This window comes from Ctenopharyngodon idella, chromosome 3 (genome assembly GCF_019924925.1).
Source record: "Ctenopharyngodon idella isolate HZGC_01 chromosome 3, HZGC01, whole genome shotgun sequence".
In the NCBI taxonomy this organism is placed as follows: Eukaryota; Metazoa; Chordata; class Actinopteri; order Cypriniformes; family Xenocyprididae; genus Ctenopharyngodon; species Ctenopharyngodon idella.
In genome coordinates, this window is record NC_067222.1 from 9,158,979 (window position 1) to 9,180,285 (window position 21,307).

At 38.7% G+C, this 21,307-nt stretch overlaps 2 protein-coding genes across 2 annotated transcripts; one reads left to right on the top strand and one right to left on the bottom strand.

Moving 5' to 3' along the window:
* Nucleotides 1-382: 382 nt before the first annotated feature.
* Nucleotides 383-14,181, top strand: micall1b.2 (MICAL like 1b, duplicate 2). Its single transcript, XM_051889267.1, has 14 exons — nt 383-2,239; nt 3,014-3,062; nt 3,274-3,415; nt 3,522-3,589; nt 4,295-4,413; nt 4,510-4,850; nt 7,070-7,239; nt 8,231-8,338; nt 8,951-9,077; nt 11,747-11,825; nt 12,196-12,269; nt 12,936-13,050; nt 13,132-13,178; nt 13,259-14,181. Exons 1-14 carry the CDS (start codon nt 2,097-2,099, stop codon nt 13,375-13,377), a joined length of 1,701 nt encoding a protein of 566 aa, XP_051745227.1. The 5' UTR covers nt 383-2,096; the 3' UTR covers nt 13,378-14,181.
* A 2,377-nt stretch (nt 14,182-16,558) lies between these two features.
* Nucleotides 16,559-17,491, bottom strand: LOC127510199 (gastrula zinc finger protein XlCGF49.1-like). Its single transcript, XM_051889773.1, has one exon. The coding sequence runs from the start codon at nt 17,348-17,350 to the stop codon at nt 16,559-16,561; it is 792 nt and encodes a 263-aa protein (XP_051745733.1). The 5' UTR covers nt 17,351-17,491.
* Nucleotides 17,492-21,307: the final 3,816 nt, after the last annotated feature.

Here is a 21,307-nt window from a genome sequence, read left to right on the forward strand (position 1 = left end):
ATTTTGAGCAGATGTTTTATACCATCATCACTGTCCTCCTCAGAGCTCATTTCCCAGTACATTCAGCAAATAATGGGCTAGTTTTATATTTGAGGTCACGAATATGATCCCATTCGCGATCTCAAACATATTCTCAGAACTATATAATTTTCAACATCTTCAAAATCAATATTTCGATCGCTAACAGCTTCACCAGATCCATCCAGTAACAGTTACAGTCATACTTGATGGCGTTCAGTACTTGCTCTGCAGTAAATCACTGAGCCATTTCATGTTTTTCTTATTATTTCCTTTTCTGTCTGAATGAGTCGTCACTTCAGCATTGTGTATCAGACATTGCCACCTTGTGGAATAAAGGTGAATTGCTCTTATTCTGTCATCTAAGATTTAATTATTGTTGTGCAGAAAAAAATATGCCTACACTGTTACACACCTCGGGTCTTTAGCGACCCCATACAATTTTTTTTTTTACAAAAAAATGAATTCAAAAATAGGCAGTCTTTTATAATGTTATGATTTTTTTTTTTCTTGTTATATTCTTTATAATGAACTGATTGAGGAATACCAAGAAGGTTGAAGTCTAACTTTAAAAAATGAGGAGGAGGGTAGTGAATGACGTCCCTGGGTCACTAAAGACCCGAGGTATGCATTTAAGGGTTAATCGTGCGGAAATCCCAGTATGTTGGCGTGACATCTTCACTTGTTTTGCCGACGTGCAATTTTATTACAGATTGTGATATCAGAGCTATTCAACACTTAAAAAATATTTAATAATATATGAAATAATAGCCTAAATCATGCATTTTGTAGTTGAATTATGCTGGTTCGCTGGAGACCTCAGGTGAGTGACTCTGGGAAAACAACTTAGCCTAATAGTGCATAAGAAACAGAAAGATCCAAACATTCATCAAATCAAACATGACTGGCATTGATGGGGAGAGTATGTATCTGTATCGTTATTTCTAGTTCCTCATCCGGCTGCCTTGTTGTTTTAGACAATGGTCATGCATGATTAAATGTTTTGATCTGCCCTGTGACAGTCAGTATTTTGAGTGTGTTTTCACACACCCTGTGCAAACCTGGCTGTGTTTTTCATGCTTTTTATTTGCTTGATCCATTTCAAGTTTATCCCTTTGCTCAAAGATACTTTCCATCAGAAGTGAGTTTGTACAAATTGTTATTTTTCTTTCACTTTTATCAGCTGTCAACTGAATCATGTGCTGCTGTTTGTGGAGCTCTGATCTCTGTTTCACTGCATTAAGGTCTTTAAATTCCAGTTTATTCATGAAGACTCTGGCGTTGCTCTAATAGCCTCGATGATCTCTAATGTTTGAGCAGCAGCAACACTGGGATAATTGGGTTAATAGATTAGAATGTTAGATATTTGCTGTAAATTCTGCTTTAATATTTGTGATTTGTGAATCTCTCTATTTGCTGTTGTGTCTGATCTGATCCAGCAGGTGGCGTTGTGACTTCTGTGAAAACTGCATCAGAAGCACACACAGAAGTATTCTCTGTGTGTGTGTGTGTGTGTGTGTGTGTGTGTGTCGCGCATGCTCACAGCAGCCTTCTCGAGCTGTTTGCTCCACCACAACCTGAAAGGAACTGTTTTACCTTTTCAGACTTAAAGCTCGTGCAGCAGTGTGTTAGATAATTTGGTTTTCAGACATGTCCTGATGAAGTGTTTCTTTTGGAGTATTTTATGAGAATAAAATCTCATCTGTTGGATTTACAGCGCAAGTTTTTGGATCTGTATACATACAGTGTTTATTTGCTTCTGTGAACGCGATTATTGTTCGGTTTGATCTAATAAAAAAACTACAGGTTATACCGGAGCAACAGATTGACGGACCGCGACACTGAAAACAGAAATGCGAATCCTGGGGTTGAGTTTTGGTGGAGCAGCCTATACATTTATAAAAGAGAAAGTTTTTGCAGCTGTGTGAAAAGAACGGAACTGGAATGTAAACCTGAAACCGATGAACAGCGACATGATTGATCGATTCCCTTTTTTGACCGGTGTCTCTATTCCGGTATGAAGAGCGCGTCCTCGCGTCAATGATGCTTTAACCGGACTGACTGAAGTATATCCAGTCATGTGTTCACTGAAAGCTCTTCAGGACTGGTGTCGAGATGTTTGTGAAGGTTACCCTGATGTTCAGTTCACAGATATGAGCTCCTCATTCACAGATGGACTGGCTTTCTGTGCGATCATCCACAAACACAGACCCGAGCTACTGTAAGAATCAGGAGTTTATTACGATCTACTGTAACTGAGTCATGAGTTTAATGTGATTAACTGTAAGAATCAACACTGATTCACGGAGTCATGAGTTTATTATGATCTACTGTAAGAATCAACACAGTCATGATTTTTAAAAATAATAATAATAATAATAATAATAATAAGATAAGCTATATAATATATATGGCACCACTCATAAAGTACCATGGTATTTTACTGTAATTGTTCAGTGCCATGATATAATCTGATAATAATAATAATATAAAGGTTTTTTGAACGTGAACATTTACCATATAGTATTCTATGGTAACTTGTTAAAATAGTTGCCACACTATAAACAGATTTGTTTTTTCCCTAATACTGTCAGCTTAATAAAATAATTTTAATAAATGAATGATTTATTATTTTCAGGCAGAATGAAATAATGAAATTAAACTATCAAATTTCACAGATTTATCATGTCAAAACATTAAATATTATGGTAGTGCACATTTTACCTGTTAACAGTCCTAAATATACATTTTATGTTTATATATATATGTGTGTGTGTTTTTTTTTTTTTTTTTTTTGGACCCCCACACTCCCTCCTGCCCCAGATTGAAAACTCTTGCTCTAGATTATATCTACTCTAGAATCTACTCTAGTATCTATCTCTAGTAGTGTTTTCTGCTCTGTTTAGAAACCTCTCATGTCAGTTTCTTTTCATATCCAGATGTGTTCAGCATGTGTCTGGTGTATCTTCAGCTCTCCGTTTGTTTCTCTCTGCAGTGATTTTCACTCTCTGTCCAAACACAACGTCTACAAGAACATGCGTCTGGTGAGTTTCTGAGCTGGACTTTAGTTTCTGGAGCTGAAGGTGTTGAAGCTTCATATGTGAGATGGAAGCTTTATCCTTAGAAATGAGAGTAAACCATCTTAGATCTCAATTTTTTGCTCTAGTTAAACTATCTGTGATTATTGTACCTGTGTTAAATGTTCTGGTTGAGTAGTTTGTCCATATCATGTCCTTTATATCTCGTCATCATCAGGCGTTTGATGTTGCGGAGCGTGAGCTTGGAATTCCTGCTCTGCTTGATCCGGATGAGCTGTTGTGTGAGGAAGAGCCGGATCTTCTGTCCATCATCACTTATGTCTCACAGCTCTACTGTGTCTTCAATGGAAAATCTCATGGTACGGATCATGAGAGTTAACTATTGAAGATCTCACGTGTTCATCATGAATCACTAGAGCTGAAATTTGTCATTTTAATTTATTGATAATCTCTGGATCTGATCAGACAGTCTGAAGAATTGTGTGGAGGCTGAACCCAACAGTACCAGAACACAAGAACAGACACACACTCAGGTATGTGCCTGTCTGTCTGTCCATCCGTCTGTCTGTCTCTTTGTCTTTCCATCAGTATATCTGTCTGTCTCTCTGTCTGTCTGTCCATCTGTCTGTCTGTCCATCTGTCTGCCTGTCTGTCTGTCTGTCCATCTGCCTGTCTGTGTTTCTCCGTCTGTCTGTCCATCTGCCTGTCTCTCTGTTTCTCTGTCTGTCTGTCTGTCCATCTGTCTGTCTGTCTGTCCATCTGCCTGTCTGTCTGTCCGTCTGTCTGTCCATCTGCCTGTCTGTCTGTCCATCTGTCTGTCTGTCTGTCCGTCTGTCTGTCCATCTGTCTGTCTGTCCATCTGCCTGTCTGTCTGTCCGTCTGTCTGTCCATCTGCCTGTCTGTCTGTCCATCTGTCTGTCTGTCTGTCTGTCTGTCCATCTGCCTGTCTCTCTGTTTCTCTGTCTGTCTGTCTGTCTGTCTGTCCATCTGCCTGTGTCTGTTTCTCCGTCTGTCTGTCCATCTGCCTGTCTGTCTGTTTCTCTGTCTGTCTGTCTGCCTGTCCATCTGCCTGTCTGTCTGTCTCTCCGCCTGTCTGTCCATCTGTCTGTCTATCGCTTTGTCTATTGGTCTGTCTGTCTGTCTCTTTGTCTATACGTCTGTCTGTCTCTTTGTCTATCTATCTGTCTGTCTGTCTGTCTGTCTGTCTAATAATTCATCTCTCTCTCTCATTCCCTCAGTTCTCATCAGATATGATCAGATCTTCAGATAAAAGAGTCTGTTGTGTTTGTCACAAACGTGTTCATCTCATTGAGAGGGTTTTGGTGAAGGGACGCCTGTATCACCGCGCCTGCTTCAGGTAACACACACACACACACACACACACACACACACACACACACTCACACACACATACACACTCTGATAGACCTGATCATCTCACATTGTGTTTCAGATGCAGTCGCTGCCATCGCGCTCTGCTGCCGATCTCTTTCACAGTTGACAATGAGACTGGTTTACTGCAGTGCAGTTATCACTGCAAAGCTGCTCCTGAACACGACCAGCCTGCAGATAATGCTGAGACAGATGGAGACAGAAGTGAGACAGATGGAGACAGAAGGGAGACAGACAGAGACAGAAGTGAAATGGAAAGAGACAGGGTGAATGATGAACATTTCTCCACCTCATCAGACATAGACATCCAAGAACCTCCCAAACCTGCTCCCAGAAAGAGGGCGGAGCCTCAGGAACCTCCTAGCCCCACCCCCAGATCACAGGACCATCGCCCTGACAACGGTTAGAATCTTCACTCCTGAGTTACTATATAACAGTTACTATTGTTACAGTATAAACATCATAAACAAACAGTTCCAATTCTACATCCAAAGAAATTTAAACATTTCGAGGAGCCGTTCAGCAGCGTTGGGCACGTTACTTTAAAAAAGTAATTAGTTACAGTTACTAGTTACTTCTCACAAATAGTAACTAAGTTAGTAACTGAGTTACATCATTATAAAAGTAACTAATTACCAGGGAAAGTAACTATTGCATTACTTAAAAAAAAAAAAAAAAAAAAAAGAAAATATGTCAAATAACTTGGATGCCCACAATATTAAATATAAGTCTAAAAATAAATTATGCTTGATCCGACTCGTGACTCATGATCCGCTCTTGCTCACGACATGAAATTTCTCTGTGCTGTACTACGTGTTGGTAGCCATTAAAGAAAATGTAGTTTCATATTTATGTTTAAATAGGCCTATGTTATGTTTTAAATTCATCTATGTGATTATACGATGCGCAATATATCGGGAGACATGGAGTGGGTCAGACATGATTTTAACCACTTCATTAAGTTTTGTTTTGTAGAAAGCCTTTCTTTAAAGTGAATTTCATTTTGTAAAAATTGTATCTTAAGTTTAATCAATGTTTCATCAACCAATTGCCTGGATTTAATGAATAAGAAGCAAATATAGCAGACAATATAATCATGCCATGGAGGCGCCGGCGCGATCACTTGTGCGTGAACTGGAGTGCATCTTACAGGCTAAATGAACCGAAACTCAGCGTATAGGCTGCTTGCCTCACAGACATGAGAAATATATCTATAGAAAGCTTGAAATATCTACTTTAAAATGAAATAATTCATTTGTCAATGCCATCTTCGCAGCTGACACTGATTCAGAAAACATTTCTTTATTAATAAACAATTAAAATGTCTCCTTGCTGTTTTTGTCACATTCACAATCATTACTTTAGCCGTTTTTTATGGCAAGCTTTATGCGTGGCTTGAGTGCTATATAGCCTATATTACGTAAACGCTCATTATCATGGTTTATTCTCTCCAGTATTTAGGAAATTAAATTAATATAAATGTGATTAGTCAACTAATGGCTTAAATTAACAACTACTAGTCGACTAGAAAAAACTTATTTCACATATTTTCAATCCAACATGTCACAAAGGGTATTCTGGTTTGAGCTCGCGCTCCGCTCGCATTCTCTCTCACACACACACACACACACACACACACACACACACACACAGAGAGAGCATCGTACATTATTATCAGTTTAAAATTACACTTGTGTATGACTAACCCCAACACACACCAGAGAAAAATCTTTGCAGGTCCTATGGCTGAGAGAGAGAGCCTACTCAGATGAAAAACGCTTCAGTGAGCTCAATTATAGTAACACAGCATTTTTTTGTCAGTAACGGTAACGGCGTTGTAACGGGGGAAAAAGTAATTTGTTTGATTACTCGTTACTGAAAAAAGTAACGCCGTTTATTTATAACGCCGTTATTCCCATCACTGCTGTTCAGTGATAATTAATGATTAATGCATTTATTTGAATTCAAATAGGGAAAACATTATTTTTACGATCAGTCTCATTCACTCTCTTCCCAGCATGCACTGGGGAATGAATAATTGATAATGTTGTATTGTGACTTTTTTTTAGTTCTCAAGTTTAGTAGTGATTTCTCAGCTTGTTCCTCTATATTAAAAAGATCCATTTTTTTCATATTGAGTTCTGAGACATTTTATTGTTTTTCTTAAGTGTTTTTTTTTTCTGAGTGTTCAAGTGAATAGTACAGAAAACATGAAACACATAATACTGAATAATTTAAAACTGTATAAATAATCTTCATAGAACCATTTTAAGTTGATATTGTTTCATAGCTACTAAAACAATCTTATTTAATCTTATTAATATTGTTACAGTGATGACAGCTAGATTTGATTTTTTCTTTTAGCATGGTTCAATATTATTATTATTTATTTATGCGCCATTCAAATAAATGCCCACAAAACAAAAACACTCATCAAATACAATTTTCATAGCAGAGATATTTATATAACTTTTATATATAACAGTTTTATATATTTAATCCAAAATATATCATTATTACAATGATAGCTTATCTTGATTCTTTAAATTTAGTTATGATGCAAACTATCAGTTGTAACACATGCTTTATTGTGTCTCATGTTTGTCTCGTCCTCGTCTCAGTACCGTCTCAGAGCGCCGTGCATAAGGATCATCCCTGGATGAAGCTGGTTGATCCGGGTCCCTGGTATCGCCTTCCTCCGGCTCCGGCTCCTTCCGCTCATTCCCGCTGCTGCCCCACGACCTTTAACCCCTTCCTGGAGGATGATGAGGATGAGTCCAAGGATGAAGAGGTACTGAATGACAATACGTCCATCATGTGACCCTGCTGATCCTCATGAAACTGGATTAAAAAGTCTATTTATCCTCAATTCTACAAAGAATCACATTCACAGAATCACAGATTCACATTCTCAGATCTATAGAGAATAAACCTTGCAGTGAAATGTAAGCCTGCTCAGCTACTTAGACTGTGTGCATTAAATATGTAAGATAAAAACATGGTAAGATAAGCAAAATAAATAATAATATTAGTGACAAACAAAACAGTAAGACAATTAGTAAGGATAAAAACAGCAGGAAGAACTAGAAACCTGTAAAACTGAGGTAGTTTCTGAAGTTTCTGAACTCAGACAAACCAGCAGGTTTATTTAACCAGCACTGGTTCTTCACTAGCTGAAGCTGGTTTATATTTAGACTCTAGTTTGGATGAGTCTTGTGTTCTGGGAATAGAGTTGCTGATGTTAGCAGAGACGCTCAGTATCAGGTTTATCTGAGAAAAGCACTGGTTCTGAGATCCAGAAGAGACTCGACTGAACAAACCATTTGCTCTTAGGTAGTAAAGAAGTGTCTCAAAATCTGTCAGCTTTATCAAGGAACTTCAACAGTCTCAAACTTCACCTAATTCTTCATGCAATCATGATGAGATCAGAACCGAGTCTAGACCCTCTGAAACCAGACTAGACCTGAGTCCCAGATTCAGACCAAGAACCAGGATCTCCATTTTATTGAACATGATGCAGCATTACTTTCCCTTTCAGAGTCATGTGATTTCTGTATAACCTGTGTTTAAAGTGATTATCACCTTTATCTGGTTAGTTGATGTGTGTGAGTCAGTTAATGAAAGAATCACATGACGTCTGAAGCTCAGACTGAAGAGTCACAGTTTGTGGATGTGGGTTGTTGTTGTTCTCTTAGCAGTCTCACAGGATATTGTTTAAGTGTGTTTGTTAACATCAGACCATCTCATGTTTTTCTCTATATCATCTGTTTCTCTTTATCAAGCAAAACCGTTTCAGTTGCAAAACTTCAGTTGCACACAAACCACAAACCTCATGTTCAGCTCCCAGCATGCATCAGGCTGCCCACGGTTTCCCTCTCATCAAGAGGAAGGTGAGACAGAAACTCTTTGTTGTGCTGCTGGAGTGAATGATGCTTCATACTGATGATTAGAGACCATCAGATCACACTACAGACACACAGTACAAGACAGAGAAACAAGAAAAAGACTTTAGTCCAGCAATTCTTATTCTTATAGCAATTGAGCTTTGTGATGAACCATTTGCAGCAACTGTTACAAAAATGTAATGAATGTGAGCTTTTTAATTCAGTTTAATGCACAATTTTAGATGCAAAACTATGTTAAATATTTCCAAACCTTAAATGATTTTGACATTAACACATATTCAACACAGGATCAGAAACACAACATTCCCATCTGCTCCATGAGGATTGTCAAGTCAAGTCACCTTTATTTATACAGCGCTTTATACAATACAGATCGTTTCAAAGCATCTTTACATTGATAACAAGAAAATGATGCAAACAGAGTTCATTTCCGATGTACAGCAGCTCTAGAAGAAACTTGAGTCATTGTTCAGCTGAAGTCAGTTCAGTGTTGATTCAGTTCCATTGTAAAGATCATTATTTTTGATATTTTAGAATTCACCATCAGATGTTTGAGTCTCTGTTTTCTGACTAAAGGATGATTGATTGTGTGTTCAGGTGATCACAGACACACACGTGTCAGAGAAGGAGGTGTGTAAGGAGCAGAAGGAGCTGGAGGAGAGTCTGCTGAGGCTGGAGAAGAGAGGAGTGCAGCTGGAGAGAGAGATGAGGACAAGAACGGATGGTGAGAAACTATAACACTATAACCTGTTTTCACCTCAACATTCATGCTAATGCTAACACATGCTGACAGACAAACATAGAGTAACAGCTAATATAGAGGAGAGGAGCTGGAGAGAGAGATGAGGAGACGAACAGATGGTGAGAATCACATTATAACTTATTCACTCAACAACAGACACGCTAATGCTAATGCTAATGCTAACAGACACGTTAACAGAAAAACATATAGTAACAGCTAATATAGAGGAGAGGAGTGCAGCTGGAAGGAGATGGGGAGACGAACAGATGGTGAGAATCACATTATAACTTCCTCACTCAACAACAGACATGCTAATGCTAATGCTAACAGAAAAAAAAACATATAGTAACAGCTAATATAAAGTAGAGGAGCTGGAGAGAGATGAAGAGATGATGAGAATCACATTATAACTTCCTCACTCAACAACAGACACGCTAATGCTAACAGACATGCTAACAGAAAAACATATAGTAACAGCTAATATAGAGTAGAGGAGCTGGAGAGAGATGAGGAGACGAACAGATGATGAGAATCACATTATAACTTCCTCACTCAACAACAGACACGCTAATGCTAATGTTAACAGAAAAAAAAACATATAGTAACAGCTAATATAAAGTAGAGGAGCTGGAGAGAGATGAGGAGATGAACAGATGATAAGAAACACATAACTTCCTCACTCAACAACAGACATGCTAATGCTTATGCTAACAGAAAAAAACATATAGTAACAGCTAATATCAAGTAGAATAGCTGGAGAGAGATGAAGAGATGAACAGATGATGAGAATCACATTATAACTTCCTCACTCAACAACAGACACGCTAATGCTAACAGAAAAACATATAATAACAGCTAATATAGAGTAGAGGAGCTGGAGAGAGATGAGACGAACAGATGATGAGAAGCACATTATAACTTCCTCACTCAACAACAGACACGCTAATGCTAACAGACATGCTAACAGAAAAACATATTGTAACAGCTAATATAGAGTAGAGGAGCTGGAGAGAGATGAGGAGATGAACAGATGGTGAGAATCACATTATAACTTCCTCACTCAACAACAGACACGCTAATGCTAACAGACATGCTAACAGAAAAACATATTGTAACAGCTAATATAGAGTAGAGGAGATGAGGAGATGAACAGATGGTGAGAATCACATTATAACTTCCTCACTCAACAAAAGACACGCCAATGCTAATGCTAACAGACACGCTAACAGGAAAGCATATAGCTGTGGTTCCCAAACTGGGGTACGCATAGGCCCCTGGGGGTACGTGAGGTGACAAAAGGGGGTACGCAAACAAAATGCTGAGTAGTTCATTTAATACTACTTTAAAATAATATTAAAACATGTATTTCTAACGGCCTTTCTATTCAGTACATTTAATCAAATTACCTCATCTTTTGCAGTCAAAAATGACTGTATCCACACAAGCAGCATGCATATGATAGATTGCGTGCAGATTCCTCTGCCTTAAATCGCGCTAAATTACTGCCGTTCTCAACAATGCACCTTTGTAAAAGTGGGGATTTAGCACTTACTGGCATGAAGAACAAATATAGACACAGATAGTGGATTAATTTCGATTTAAGACTCAAACTTTCTCCGATACAAAAACATACCTTGTGTGAGTTTTTGTATTTAATGATGATAACGAGCAAGAATTGTTCCCAAATATCCACTGCAAACGTGACATTATTATACAACAGATCAAAAAACAAAACATACATTTTAAATACAGTACTGTCAGTATTTACTCTATTTTGCAATGAAATAATAGTTCTAACGAAAACCACAGCAGAACTACAACACACGTCTGTGTTTCTAGACAATTCTGCGGTTTTGAACGAATCGTGAGAGTCAGTGATTCAATGATTCATTCACAGCGACTTGCTTCATTACTGAATGAATGACTCAATGACTCACTCATAAAAACAGTGACTTGCTGTCACCTACTGGTGGTTTTAGTTTAATATTTAAAAGTTTTACTTAGTTTTACCATCACTGCATATTTCTCTATTGAACATTTTTTTTATTTAAAACATTATTTATTTTATAAAGTTATTCGTAAAGGTAAAAAGATGCACTGAAGAATCAATTTAGGGGGCAAATATTGTCCCTTAATGGTAAAGGTGTGACTGCAGTCTAAGTGGAAGAGAGGGGGTACGCAGAAGGATGGTAATCCCTTCAGGGGGTACTCCACGCTAAAAAGTTTGGGAACCACTGGCATATAGTAACAGCAAATATAGAGGAGAGAAGTGCAGCTGGAGAGAGATGAGGAGATGAACAGATGGTGAGAATGACATTATGAGATGAGGAGACGAATGGATGGTGAGAAACACTTGAACCTCCTCAAACAACAGCAGACACGTTAATGCTCACAAACATGCTAACAGACAAACGATTCACGGGTCAAGTAGGACCGGTGTCACTCACGCAACAACAGATATGTTAATGCTAACAAACATGCTAACAGACAAAAAAACAGTAACAGCTACTATGGAGGAGTGGAGTTGGAAAGTGAGATGAGGAGCCGCCAGACTTTTTTCAAGAGATTTTCATTAGATCAGCATGACTGAAGCTTGTTTGTGTGGAGTCAGAGGTGCTTTTGTATAGTCATGAATGATGTGTTTGTTTCAGATAACCTTTTGGTCGACTGGTTCATTCTGATTCATAAGAAGAACATGTTAGTGCGCAGAGATGCTGAGCTGATGTACATGTGAGTACACAAACACACACACTGGTACATTTCACACACTATTATTATGAGATCTTTCCATAGACATGATGGTTTTATATTGAAATAACTGTATTTTCCCTCTTCTAATCCCTGAAAAACCCTAAACTTAACCCTTGTAGAAAAATGTTTACTTGTTTATATATATATATATATATATATATATATATATATATATATGTTTATCCTTTTGAATTATAAGGATGTTATTAGCATGTTTAGCATTTGAATTTGCATGTTCTTAAATATAGGAAAAGTCAGTTTTTATGCCAATTTTTGCAGTGTGATGTTGGTAAAAACAATAACATGAATGCACAACATGTTGACAGGAATTGTTGTTCGGTGTTTTCAGGTTGAGACAGCGCCGTCTGGAGCAGCAGCAGGCTGATGTAGAGTTTGAGCTCAGGTGCCTCTTCAACAAACCAGGTGACTAACTGAATCAGTCATGTTTCTTAATGTCCCATGTCTGGTTGTCCCAATACCAATGGCCCCAAGTAAAGCGGCCCCAAGTCAAGTCATCTTGTTGTCCCAAGTCCAGTGTTCCCATGTCTGGTTGTCCCAAGTCCAGTGGTCACAAGTCCAGTAGTTTGGATGTTCCGAGTCCAATGGTCCCATGTCTGGTTGTCCCTGTGCTCTCTAGTCTGGCAGTCTCACCTTATTTTCATCAATTTTTGACACGATTGTAATGAAGTTCAGAGTTCAGGGAAGAAGGATGCAGGAACCTGCAAATGATGAATGTAACGTTAATGACAAAATAATCATAAAGAACAAAACAAAAGCAGCAGCCCCTCATGGACGACTGCCACATATGAACACAATGAATCACAACATAAATATCCCAGGCCTGGTTCTATCTTGTCTTGCACTGTCATTGCTTCTCCTTTTATCATCCGGGTGTGTTACACACCACAAAGACTTCTTATCTAATGCAATTTTGCTTTTTAAGCAAATCCAAATATCTTGATTTAAGAAAGTTTAGATATTTGTACTGGAAAAAAAGGCAGAAAATCACTTTTTCCAGTGCATGAAATTATTTAAGTATAAAAAGTGTGTAGTTTATAGTTTCTGATGAATGTGTGTGTGATTGTCCAGAACAAGACTGGAGCTCAGATGACAGACAGCAGGAACATCAGCTCATGTCACGCCTACTGTCAATCATCCAGCAGAGGAATGATATCATCAGCTGCCTGGATCTGGACAGACAGAGGTCAGAGATCACCTGACCCCAGCATTGTGCGGTCACATGATAATCATGTGTTATTGATGTATGTGTTGTCTTCTTCATCAGGGAAAAGGAGGAGGACATGATGCTGTCTGCTGTGATCCAGAGGACAGGTGAGAAACGGCCTTCTTTCACTCACACTGATTTACTTCATCACAATCAATTTCTCATCAGATTGACTCTCACTCTCTAGATCTCCTGACACAGACGGACAAACAGCTGGAAAAATTCAACAAGAAGTTTAAAGGCCTTCAGATGTTCAAGGCATCCAGCTGTAAATCTAAAAACAGCAGCAGAAAGAAAAGCAGCTGAAGGAGAGAAAGAGACTGTAGATCAGGGGTCTTAAATTTACATCCTGGAGGAACACTGTCCTGCAGAGTTTGACTTCATTTAATAAGTAGATGTTTGTTAAATAATGCAAAGCAGCATTTCCCAATGGGGCAGTACCACTTGAGGCAACATTTTTGAAAGGGGGACGTTTGTTTAGGGTGAGATTACGTCAAAGATTCATGCTGAAACTTGTAATACTTGTAAAAAAAAATATGGTCTAAAACATTCTAAAACTGTGTTGACACCAGATGAGTCTGTCAAAGTGAACAATCTGGATTCTTTTGTCTTGTCGCAGCACAAGTTTCTTGAATATGTCAGAAATAGAATGGAGCTTGCGTTTACTGTCGGTGACTCAACGAATCCAATGTAGACATGTAGACAGGGTGTAAACCTGCCAGTTATCACCAATGCGACAAGACAGTATATCGTTTCCATAGCAGTGACTTGTATCGTTGCTGAAAAATTAACATCCTTGAACATCAGCAAAGAGCAATGTTCCGGGGGGGGAAAAGCGAGATCTAGTCAAGCACAACATCACATGCCACTTTAAATAGATGGTTCAGAGGTGGATTTAGATGAGCATTTTATATGTGGATTTATATGAGGTGGATTTATATGGACATGTAATACCACCCAAATAGTCAAGAAAGTCATTGTACATTTTATTGTATTTTTTTTTTTTTTTTAAGACATGTATAGTTCTGTACATACAATTGTGGTCAGAATTATTGGCACCATTGGTAAATATGATCAAAGATGACTATAAAAATAAATCTGCATTGTTTATCCTTTTGACCTTTAATTCATAAAATTAGCAAAAATCTAATCTTTCATTCAAGGAAAATAATTGAAAGTGGGGGGAAAATCATATTATGAAATAAATGTTTTTCTCCAAAACATGTTGGCCACAATTATTGGCACCCCTAGATTTTTTTATGAGTAAAATATCTCTGAAGTATATTCCCATTCATATTTACATTTTTTAGCACACCAAGGTGATCATGAACATGATATTGTCCAGCCATGACTTCCTGTTCCACAGGAATGTAAACATTAGGAAACACAAAGGCCAAATTCCCTAAATCATTCATCACAATGAGTAAAACCAAAGAATATAGTTCTGATGTGCAGCAAAAGATTGTTGAGCTTCACAAAATAGAAAGTGGCTGTAAGAAAATAGCTAAAGCATTGAAAATTCCCATTCCCACTATCAGGGCAATAATTAAGAAGTTCCAATCAACTAAAGATGTTACAAATCTGCCTGGAAGAGGACGTGTGTCTAAGTCGTCCTAATGTGAAGTGAGGAGGAAAGTTTGAATGGCCAAAGACTCTCCAAGGATCACAGCTGGAGAATTGCAGAGATTAGTTGAGTCTTGAGTCTCAGAAAGCCTAAAAAAAAATTATCAAACGGCACCTACATCCCCACAAGTTGTTCAGAAGGGTTTCAAGAAAAATCCTCTGCTCTCATCCAGAAACAATCTCCAGCATATTCAGTTGTCAAACAAGACTGGAACTTCAAACGGGACTGGAAACTTCAAACGGGAACTTCAAATAAGACAGATCTCTCTCTTTATGGCTTATATAAGAGAGTCAAAGCATCTCAACAGAAGAAGAGAAGCAAAGTGTTTAGTTTCAAAGCTACATGAAAGCATATCTTGCATTTGCATGGAAGAGTAGAAGTGGAAGAGAAACAAGATGTTCTTATCAAAAAAGTTCAGCTCCTGAACTTTGCCTTCAAAGTTTTTTTCAGAAAGAAAGTCTGAACCGCTTCTTCCCAGTGTGAATCTCATGTGAATCTTCAGCCTTGATTTACATGTGAAATGTTTTTTACACTGAGAGCAGGGGACAGATGTTTTGGCTTCAGTTTTTCTCTTCTTGTGCACGTCCATCAGGTCTAAAAGAAACATTAAATCATGTGAGATTTCAAATGAGAGACAAATGTGAAAACACACTGTAGCATTCCCGGCTGAACAGATGCAATTTACTCTCAGGAACTGATGTTTGTAAAGAATTTAATTTCCAAAAACACCGTAAGAGCTTGTGCCCTTCAGCCAGGAGCTAAGATGTAGAAAGAAACCTTTTTAAACAAACATTTGTACAGTGTGTACCCAAAAGTTCATCCTTTCTCTGGTAACATTAAATCAGAATGATGTTTCACGTAAAAAGTGCGCCAATGAACACACAGGGTGCCGCTGCACTTCCTTTTCCAGACTTCAAAATAAAGGCATGTGTGGTAAAAATGTAAACACTCTTGTAAAACAAATAAGAATACAATGTCCAGTATTAAGTATGCAGCGAGAATTATTAGTCAACCAAAACAAACAAAAGGTTTTTTTTTTTTTTTTTTTAAGTAACATTTTCAATAATAAAGTCCTTTCTTGTGAAAGCCTTTCTCAGGTATTCTATGGCAACACTGCCCTCTATGGTTGGAGGTAAAGATGACGGCCTACTTCAGAGATTGGGAATTTAATGGTCATTTACACACACTCTCTTGTTATTGCAAAGACATAAATGTAAAGGTCTCACATGGCAAAAGTGTGACTTTTGAAGGACTGTTTCTCACAAACAACTTGCTAATCATGGTTTACTCGTAGTTCAAAGTGTTCATTAAATGCTGATGTTTGAATTAAAGTCATTTCAATCTTTAATGCTGGTTTCACTGGTGCCACCAAATGCTCTCAGACGTGTCTCTGCAGCAGCTCAAAATTTATATCTTATTGGTCCACATTTCTTTGAAGGGCAAAGAAAATAGTAGAAATATTCTCTGAAGAAAAGATTATGGTTCTTCAGTGTCATGATGAATGAATGAATGAATGAATGAATGGATGAATGAATGAATGAGGAATCATGAATAAACACCAACCTCTTTGTTCTTCAGTATCATGATGTTTCATTTTCTTAATTTTTTTATGATAAAAAAAAAACTTAAATTAACTGGGGCAGCAAGAACTAATTGATGAAATTGATCATGAAAATAACAAACAACCTGATTATATTTTAATCATGTGCTCACCGATCGTGTTGATTTACAGCAGTGAAAAACACATTTCTAAACCAACAAACTGTCCTGTCGCTCAATGTGGCTGTTAGGAAACTAACTTTGCTTGCTCAACACATAAAGATGATCTACTTACTGTGATTTCAGACTGTGGTGATGTGGTTTTTACACTGCATGGATCCTCATGTGTCGCTTCAGGTGTCCTTTAATAATGAAACTCTTTCCACACTGATCACACGTGTGCGGCTTCTCTCCAGTGTGGATCCTCTCGTGTCTTTTCAGAGATGATGAATCGCTGAATCTCTTGTCACAGTGTAAACACTTGTAAGGTTTTTCTCCGGTGTGGATCCTCTGGTGCCGTTTTAATCTGTTTGCTGAAATAAAAGTTTTCTCACACTCAAAGCACATGTACTCTCTCACACCAGTATGAATTTTCTCATGTTTATGTAAATATGACAGCAGTGAAAAACTCTTTCCACACACAGAACATGAGTGTGGCTTCTCCTTCGTATGAACAGTCAGGTGTGCCTTCAAGTTTGATAGATCAAGAAATGTTTTGCCGCACTGATCACATGTGAACGGCTTCTCTCCAGTGTGAACTCTCATGTGAATCTCAAGACTACATTTGCGTAGGAAACTCTTTTCACATTGATCACATGTAAACGGCTTCTCTCCAGTGTGGATTTTCATGTGCCTCTTAAGTTGTGTTGAATGACTGAAACTCTTCCCACATTGATCACATGCAAACGGCTTCTTTCCTGTATGAACTCTCATGTGATGCTCAAGACTCTGTTTGGTTGTGAAACTCTTTCCAAACTGAGCGCAGGTTGCAGATTTCCTGGCTCTTCTTTTCTTTAAAAATGTCTTTGAGCGACTCGAAGGTTTTTCTCCAGGTTTGACATGATGTTTCTCCTCCACTTCACTCAATTCTTCACTTTCCACCTCCTCTTTAATCATATCCAAAATGGAAGAAAAAAAAAAAAAGAGAAAATGTCCTCAATGTTTGATGTCCTTTTCAGTACATCAAAATAATTCAAATAATTCAAAGAGAGAAATATGAAGTGAAAGGTCATAAAAGTGAACCCTGACGTAACAAAGCAGACAACTGCTATAAAATATTACGATCACTTTAATGCTTATATAAATGAATTATACGTGCCTGAAAGTTTCCATGAAAGAGGTACACTGATCTTCCATTTATTATTTTTAAAACATTATAGACAAATCCCACTTTTCTAATGTCATATTAACATTAAAATATATGATACGTTCATATTTTGCCACCAACTTTTAGATATTTAACCTGTGTAACCCTGTTAAACATGACATGATTTTCCTCATTTTAAGGAAAATGGGCATTTCTCATTTCTTAAATTGTGACACCCAGGAAGTGACATCGTTTGGGCTCTTTCTACAGCATGATGGGAGGACAAGAAGCTAATCAACTTTATCAGTAACTATGAATCAGATTTTGCTTAAGTTATGCTTACAACCCTGTCAGATATTCTGGAAAGTTAATTTACTTGATACAGTTTGGTGTTTATGGTTCAATGATAAAAACAACAAAAATCCCATTTCCATTCATCTAAATCTTGAATCTTCCTAACATGAATGAAGAATAAACACCAACCTCTTTGTTCTTCAGTATCTTCAGTGTGTTTCATTCTGCAGGGTTCTGGATCACTCATGTTCTCACTGTCCTCTTTAATAAACTCAGTCTTTGCAGATTTCAGCTCTTCCTGATGCTCGTCTGATGGGAATATTCCAGCATTTATTGGTGAGTTGATGTGGGAGGAGCTTCACTGATGATGAATTGCAGTGTGGGAGGAGCTGATCCGCCAAAATAAAAAAAGTACATCCGTTACTGAGTTTGTTTTTATACTAATGGACAACCATAATGGTCAGAAAAACAGTTGAAAGCATAAAAACATAATAAGAAATAAATGTAGATATTTGTAACCAACAACAACTCTCAGTCTATTGACACCAATGAAATGAGCTTTAAAGGCATGAATTTGGATTAAAATATCCAAAAAAGCACTAGAACAGTGATATATATATCACCTTGAAGACAACACCTCCCATGAGTGATATATATATCACTGAAGACAACACCTCCCATGATTCAGTGAAATCAAGGCGCCATGAAGCTATGCTTTTGTTATGAATAAGTGGCCTCTAATGGTGAAAATTACATATTGTGCCTTTAAGTGGCAATTTACAGCAGATCTGAAGACATCAGCATAATAAATGAGGTGAAAACAGGAACTATTGACATGAAATAAAGAGTGTTTTCAGCAGCTGATGATCCTCAGACTATCAACACTCATTAAACAAGCCATTCAGGATCATCAGCAGATCATGTCACTTTATTCTGAGTGTTTGCTGTCAGAAACACATTATTTGAGTCAGGATATATGATAAAAGCCTATAAAACTGTTCATCAACCACTACAGTTATATTACTACAGCAGCATAATAATATGTCCATATGAATCTAAATACAGTTGAATTTTATAACTACATTCATTACAACAAAGTAATTAGATCATTCAAATGTTACAGTTTTGTATGTGCAGAAACCAACATCATAAAACCTTTAAAAATAAAAAAACACCAGCAATGTTTTCCAGTATCAAACTTTATTAATAAATTCATAATAATATGAATAAATAAATAGTTCATTTATATTAACATTTATGTATAGATTTAAAATCTCACGTTGCTCATTATAGGCTCGATGTACATGTAACCGAGTGATACCCAAAGATCACACTTGATTCGCCACTGGGGTTTTATACCCACAGAAATGATTCAATACATCAACTTCACATATATAACCATCTAAAAAGAGAGAATCACAATTTTAAGATGTCTAGACTTTAAGTCAAATATTAAGATCATTACCCACAATTCTTGAATGCAAGATCAACCAAGCCTGCGGGAGGAGGAGAAAGAGTCACTGGGCCAGGGACCGACGGCCTCAAGAGCACACACCACACGTGCACTGACGACCAGACCATCAACCAACAACTTTAAAAAGGTGTAGTGAATAATGCAACTCATGCCCATGCAGTGAAGGAAAGACCCAGATGACCCCAGAGGAAAGTACTCCCATGCAGACTGACTCCTAAAATACAGAAAAATTCTGTATTTGGCAATCAGACTGTACTATCCCTCAGTTACTTTTCCTTTCAGACAATCCACCCCTTCAATACTTTTACTGTTGCGATCCATCTGACTTATGATAGCTGCCTGAATCATAAAAAAAAAAAAAAAAAAAACACTGAGGAGAACTAGCCCCTGACTAAGCCTGGTTTCTCCCAAGGTTTTTTTCTCAATTTTCACACGTTTGCCACCTGATGTCACCTGTTAGAGTTTGGGTCCCTTGCCGCTGTCACCTTTGGCTTGCTTAGTTGGGGACACTTGACATTTGATATTCAACAGTGTTTTGATCTGCCTGCATTGACACCATTGTATGCGAACTGAACTGAGCTGGAAGATGACATCACTGTTTACTCCAGTGCTGATATAGATTAATTAACTAAATTAATAACTATTGTTTCTTACATCAGAATAAATCAATACTGAATTTACTTAAGATGGATACTGACACCATTTTCTTTAAGAGCTGCTGTGCAGCCAAAACTATATACCAGTTATCACTGTAAAGCTGCTTTGACACAATCTGCATTGTAAAAAGCGCTATATAAATAAAGGTGACTTGACTTGACTTCCAACTCCTGAATCTGCTCCAGTATCTTCTCCTGTCCCTGAGTTCACGCCAGAGTCTTATTCTGTTTCTGAACCTGCTCCAGTGTCTTCTCCAGCCCCTGAATCAGCTCCTGTGTCTGTGTTAGCCCGCGACCAGAGTCCAGTGATGGCTTTAGCCCACGACCAGAGTCCAGTGATGGCTTTAGCCCGCGACCAGAGTCCAGTGATGGCTTTAGCCCACGACCAGAGTCCAGTGATGGCTTTAGCCCGCGACCAGAGTCCAGTGATGGCTTTAGCCCGCGACCAGAGTCCAGTGATGGCTTCAGTCCCTGAGTCAGCTCCAGACTCCGCTCCTATCCCAGAGTCAGCTCCAGACTCCGCTCCTGTCCCAGAGTTAGCTCCAGACTCCGCTCCTGTCCCAGAGTCAGCTCCAGACTCCGCTCCTGTCCCAGAGTCAGCTCCAGACTCCGCTCCAGTCCACAAGCCCGCTCCAGTCTCTGACTCCGCTCCAGTCCAAGAGTCTGCTCCAGCCCACGAACCTGCTCCAGAGTCCGCTCCAGCCCAGGGATGCGCAGATCCTCCAAAAGAAATTTGGGGGGGTACCTGCGGCCGTATTGACCAAGGCCACTCGTGAGCTCGTGGACTGGAGCGGACTCTGGAGCAGGCTCGTGGAGTGGAGTCAGGGACTGGAGCAGACTCTGGAGCGGGCTCGTGGACTGGAGCGGAGTCTGGAGCTGACTCAGGGACAGGAGCGGAGTTCCATCCATGGGGCGAGGACGTGCTTACCGGGAGGGGGAGGTACTGTCACAGTCTGTCCTGGCTTCCAAAGACTCCATTTCCCATCATCCTCCCTGCCCCACCTGCACACACTTCCTCATCACCACTCCTGATCAGCCAATCACACGCACCTGCTTTCCATCAGCTCACTAATCACCAGCATTCTTAAGCATGCTACACTCCTCACTCAGTTGTCTGGTTTCGTTTATACAAAGGACTACTCCCGATGTTTGTCTCCAGCCTACCCAAGGACCTTCCGTTTCCACTCCAGCGATCTCCCTGTATTCCCCGTGCTCCAATGTCTGTATGTGTCTACTCACCTCCATCCTGTGTGCTCACCGTCTTTGATCATCCAGCCCTCTACGTCACTTTCACCTGTAAGATAAAGGACTGTATCAGTTTCAAGACATCACACTGCCAGCTT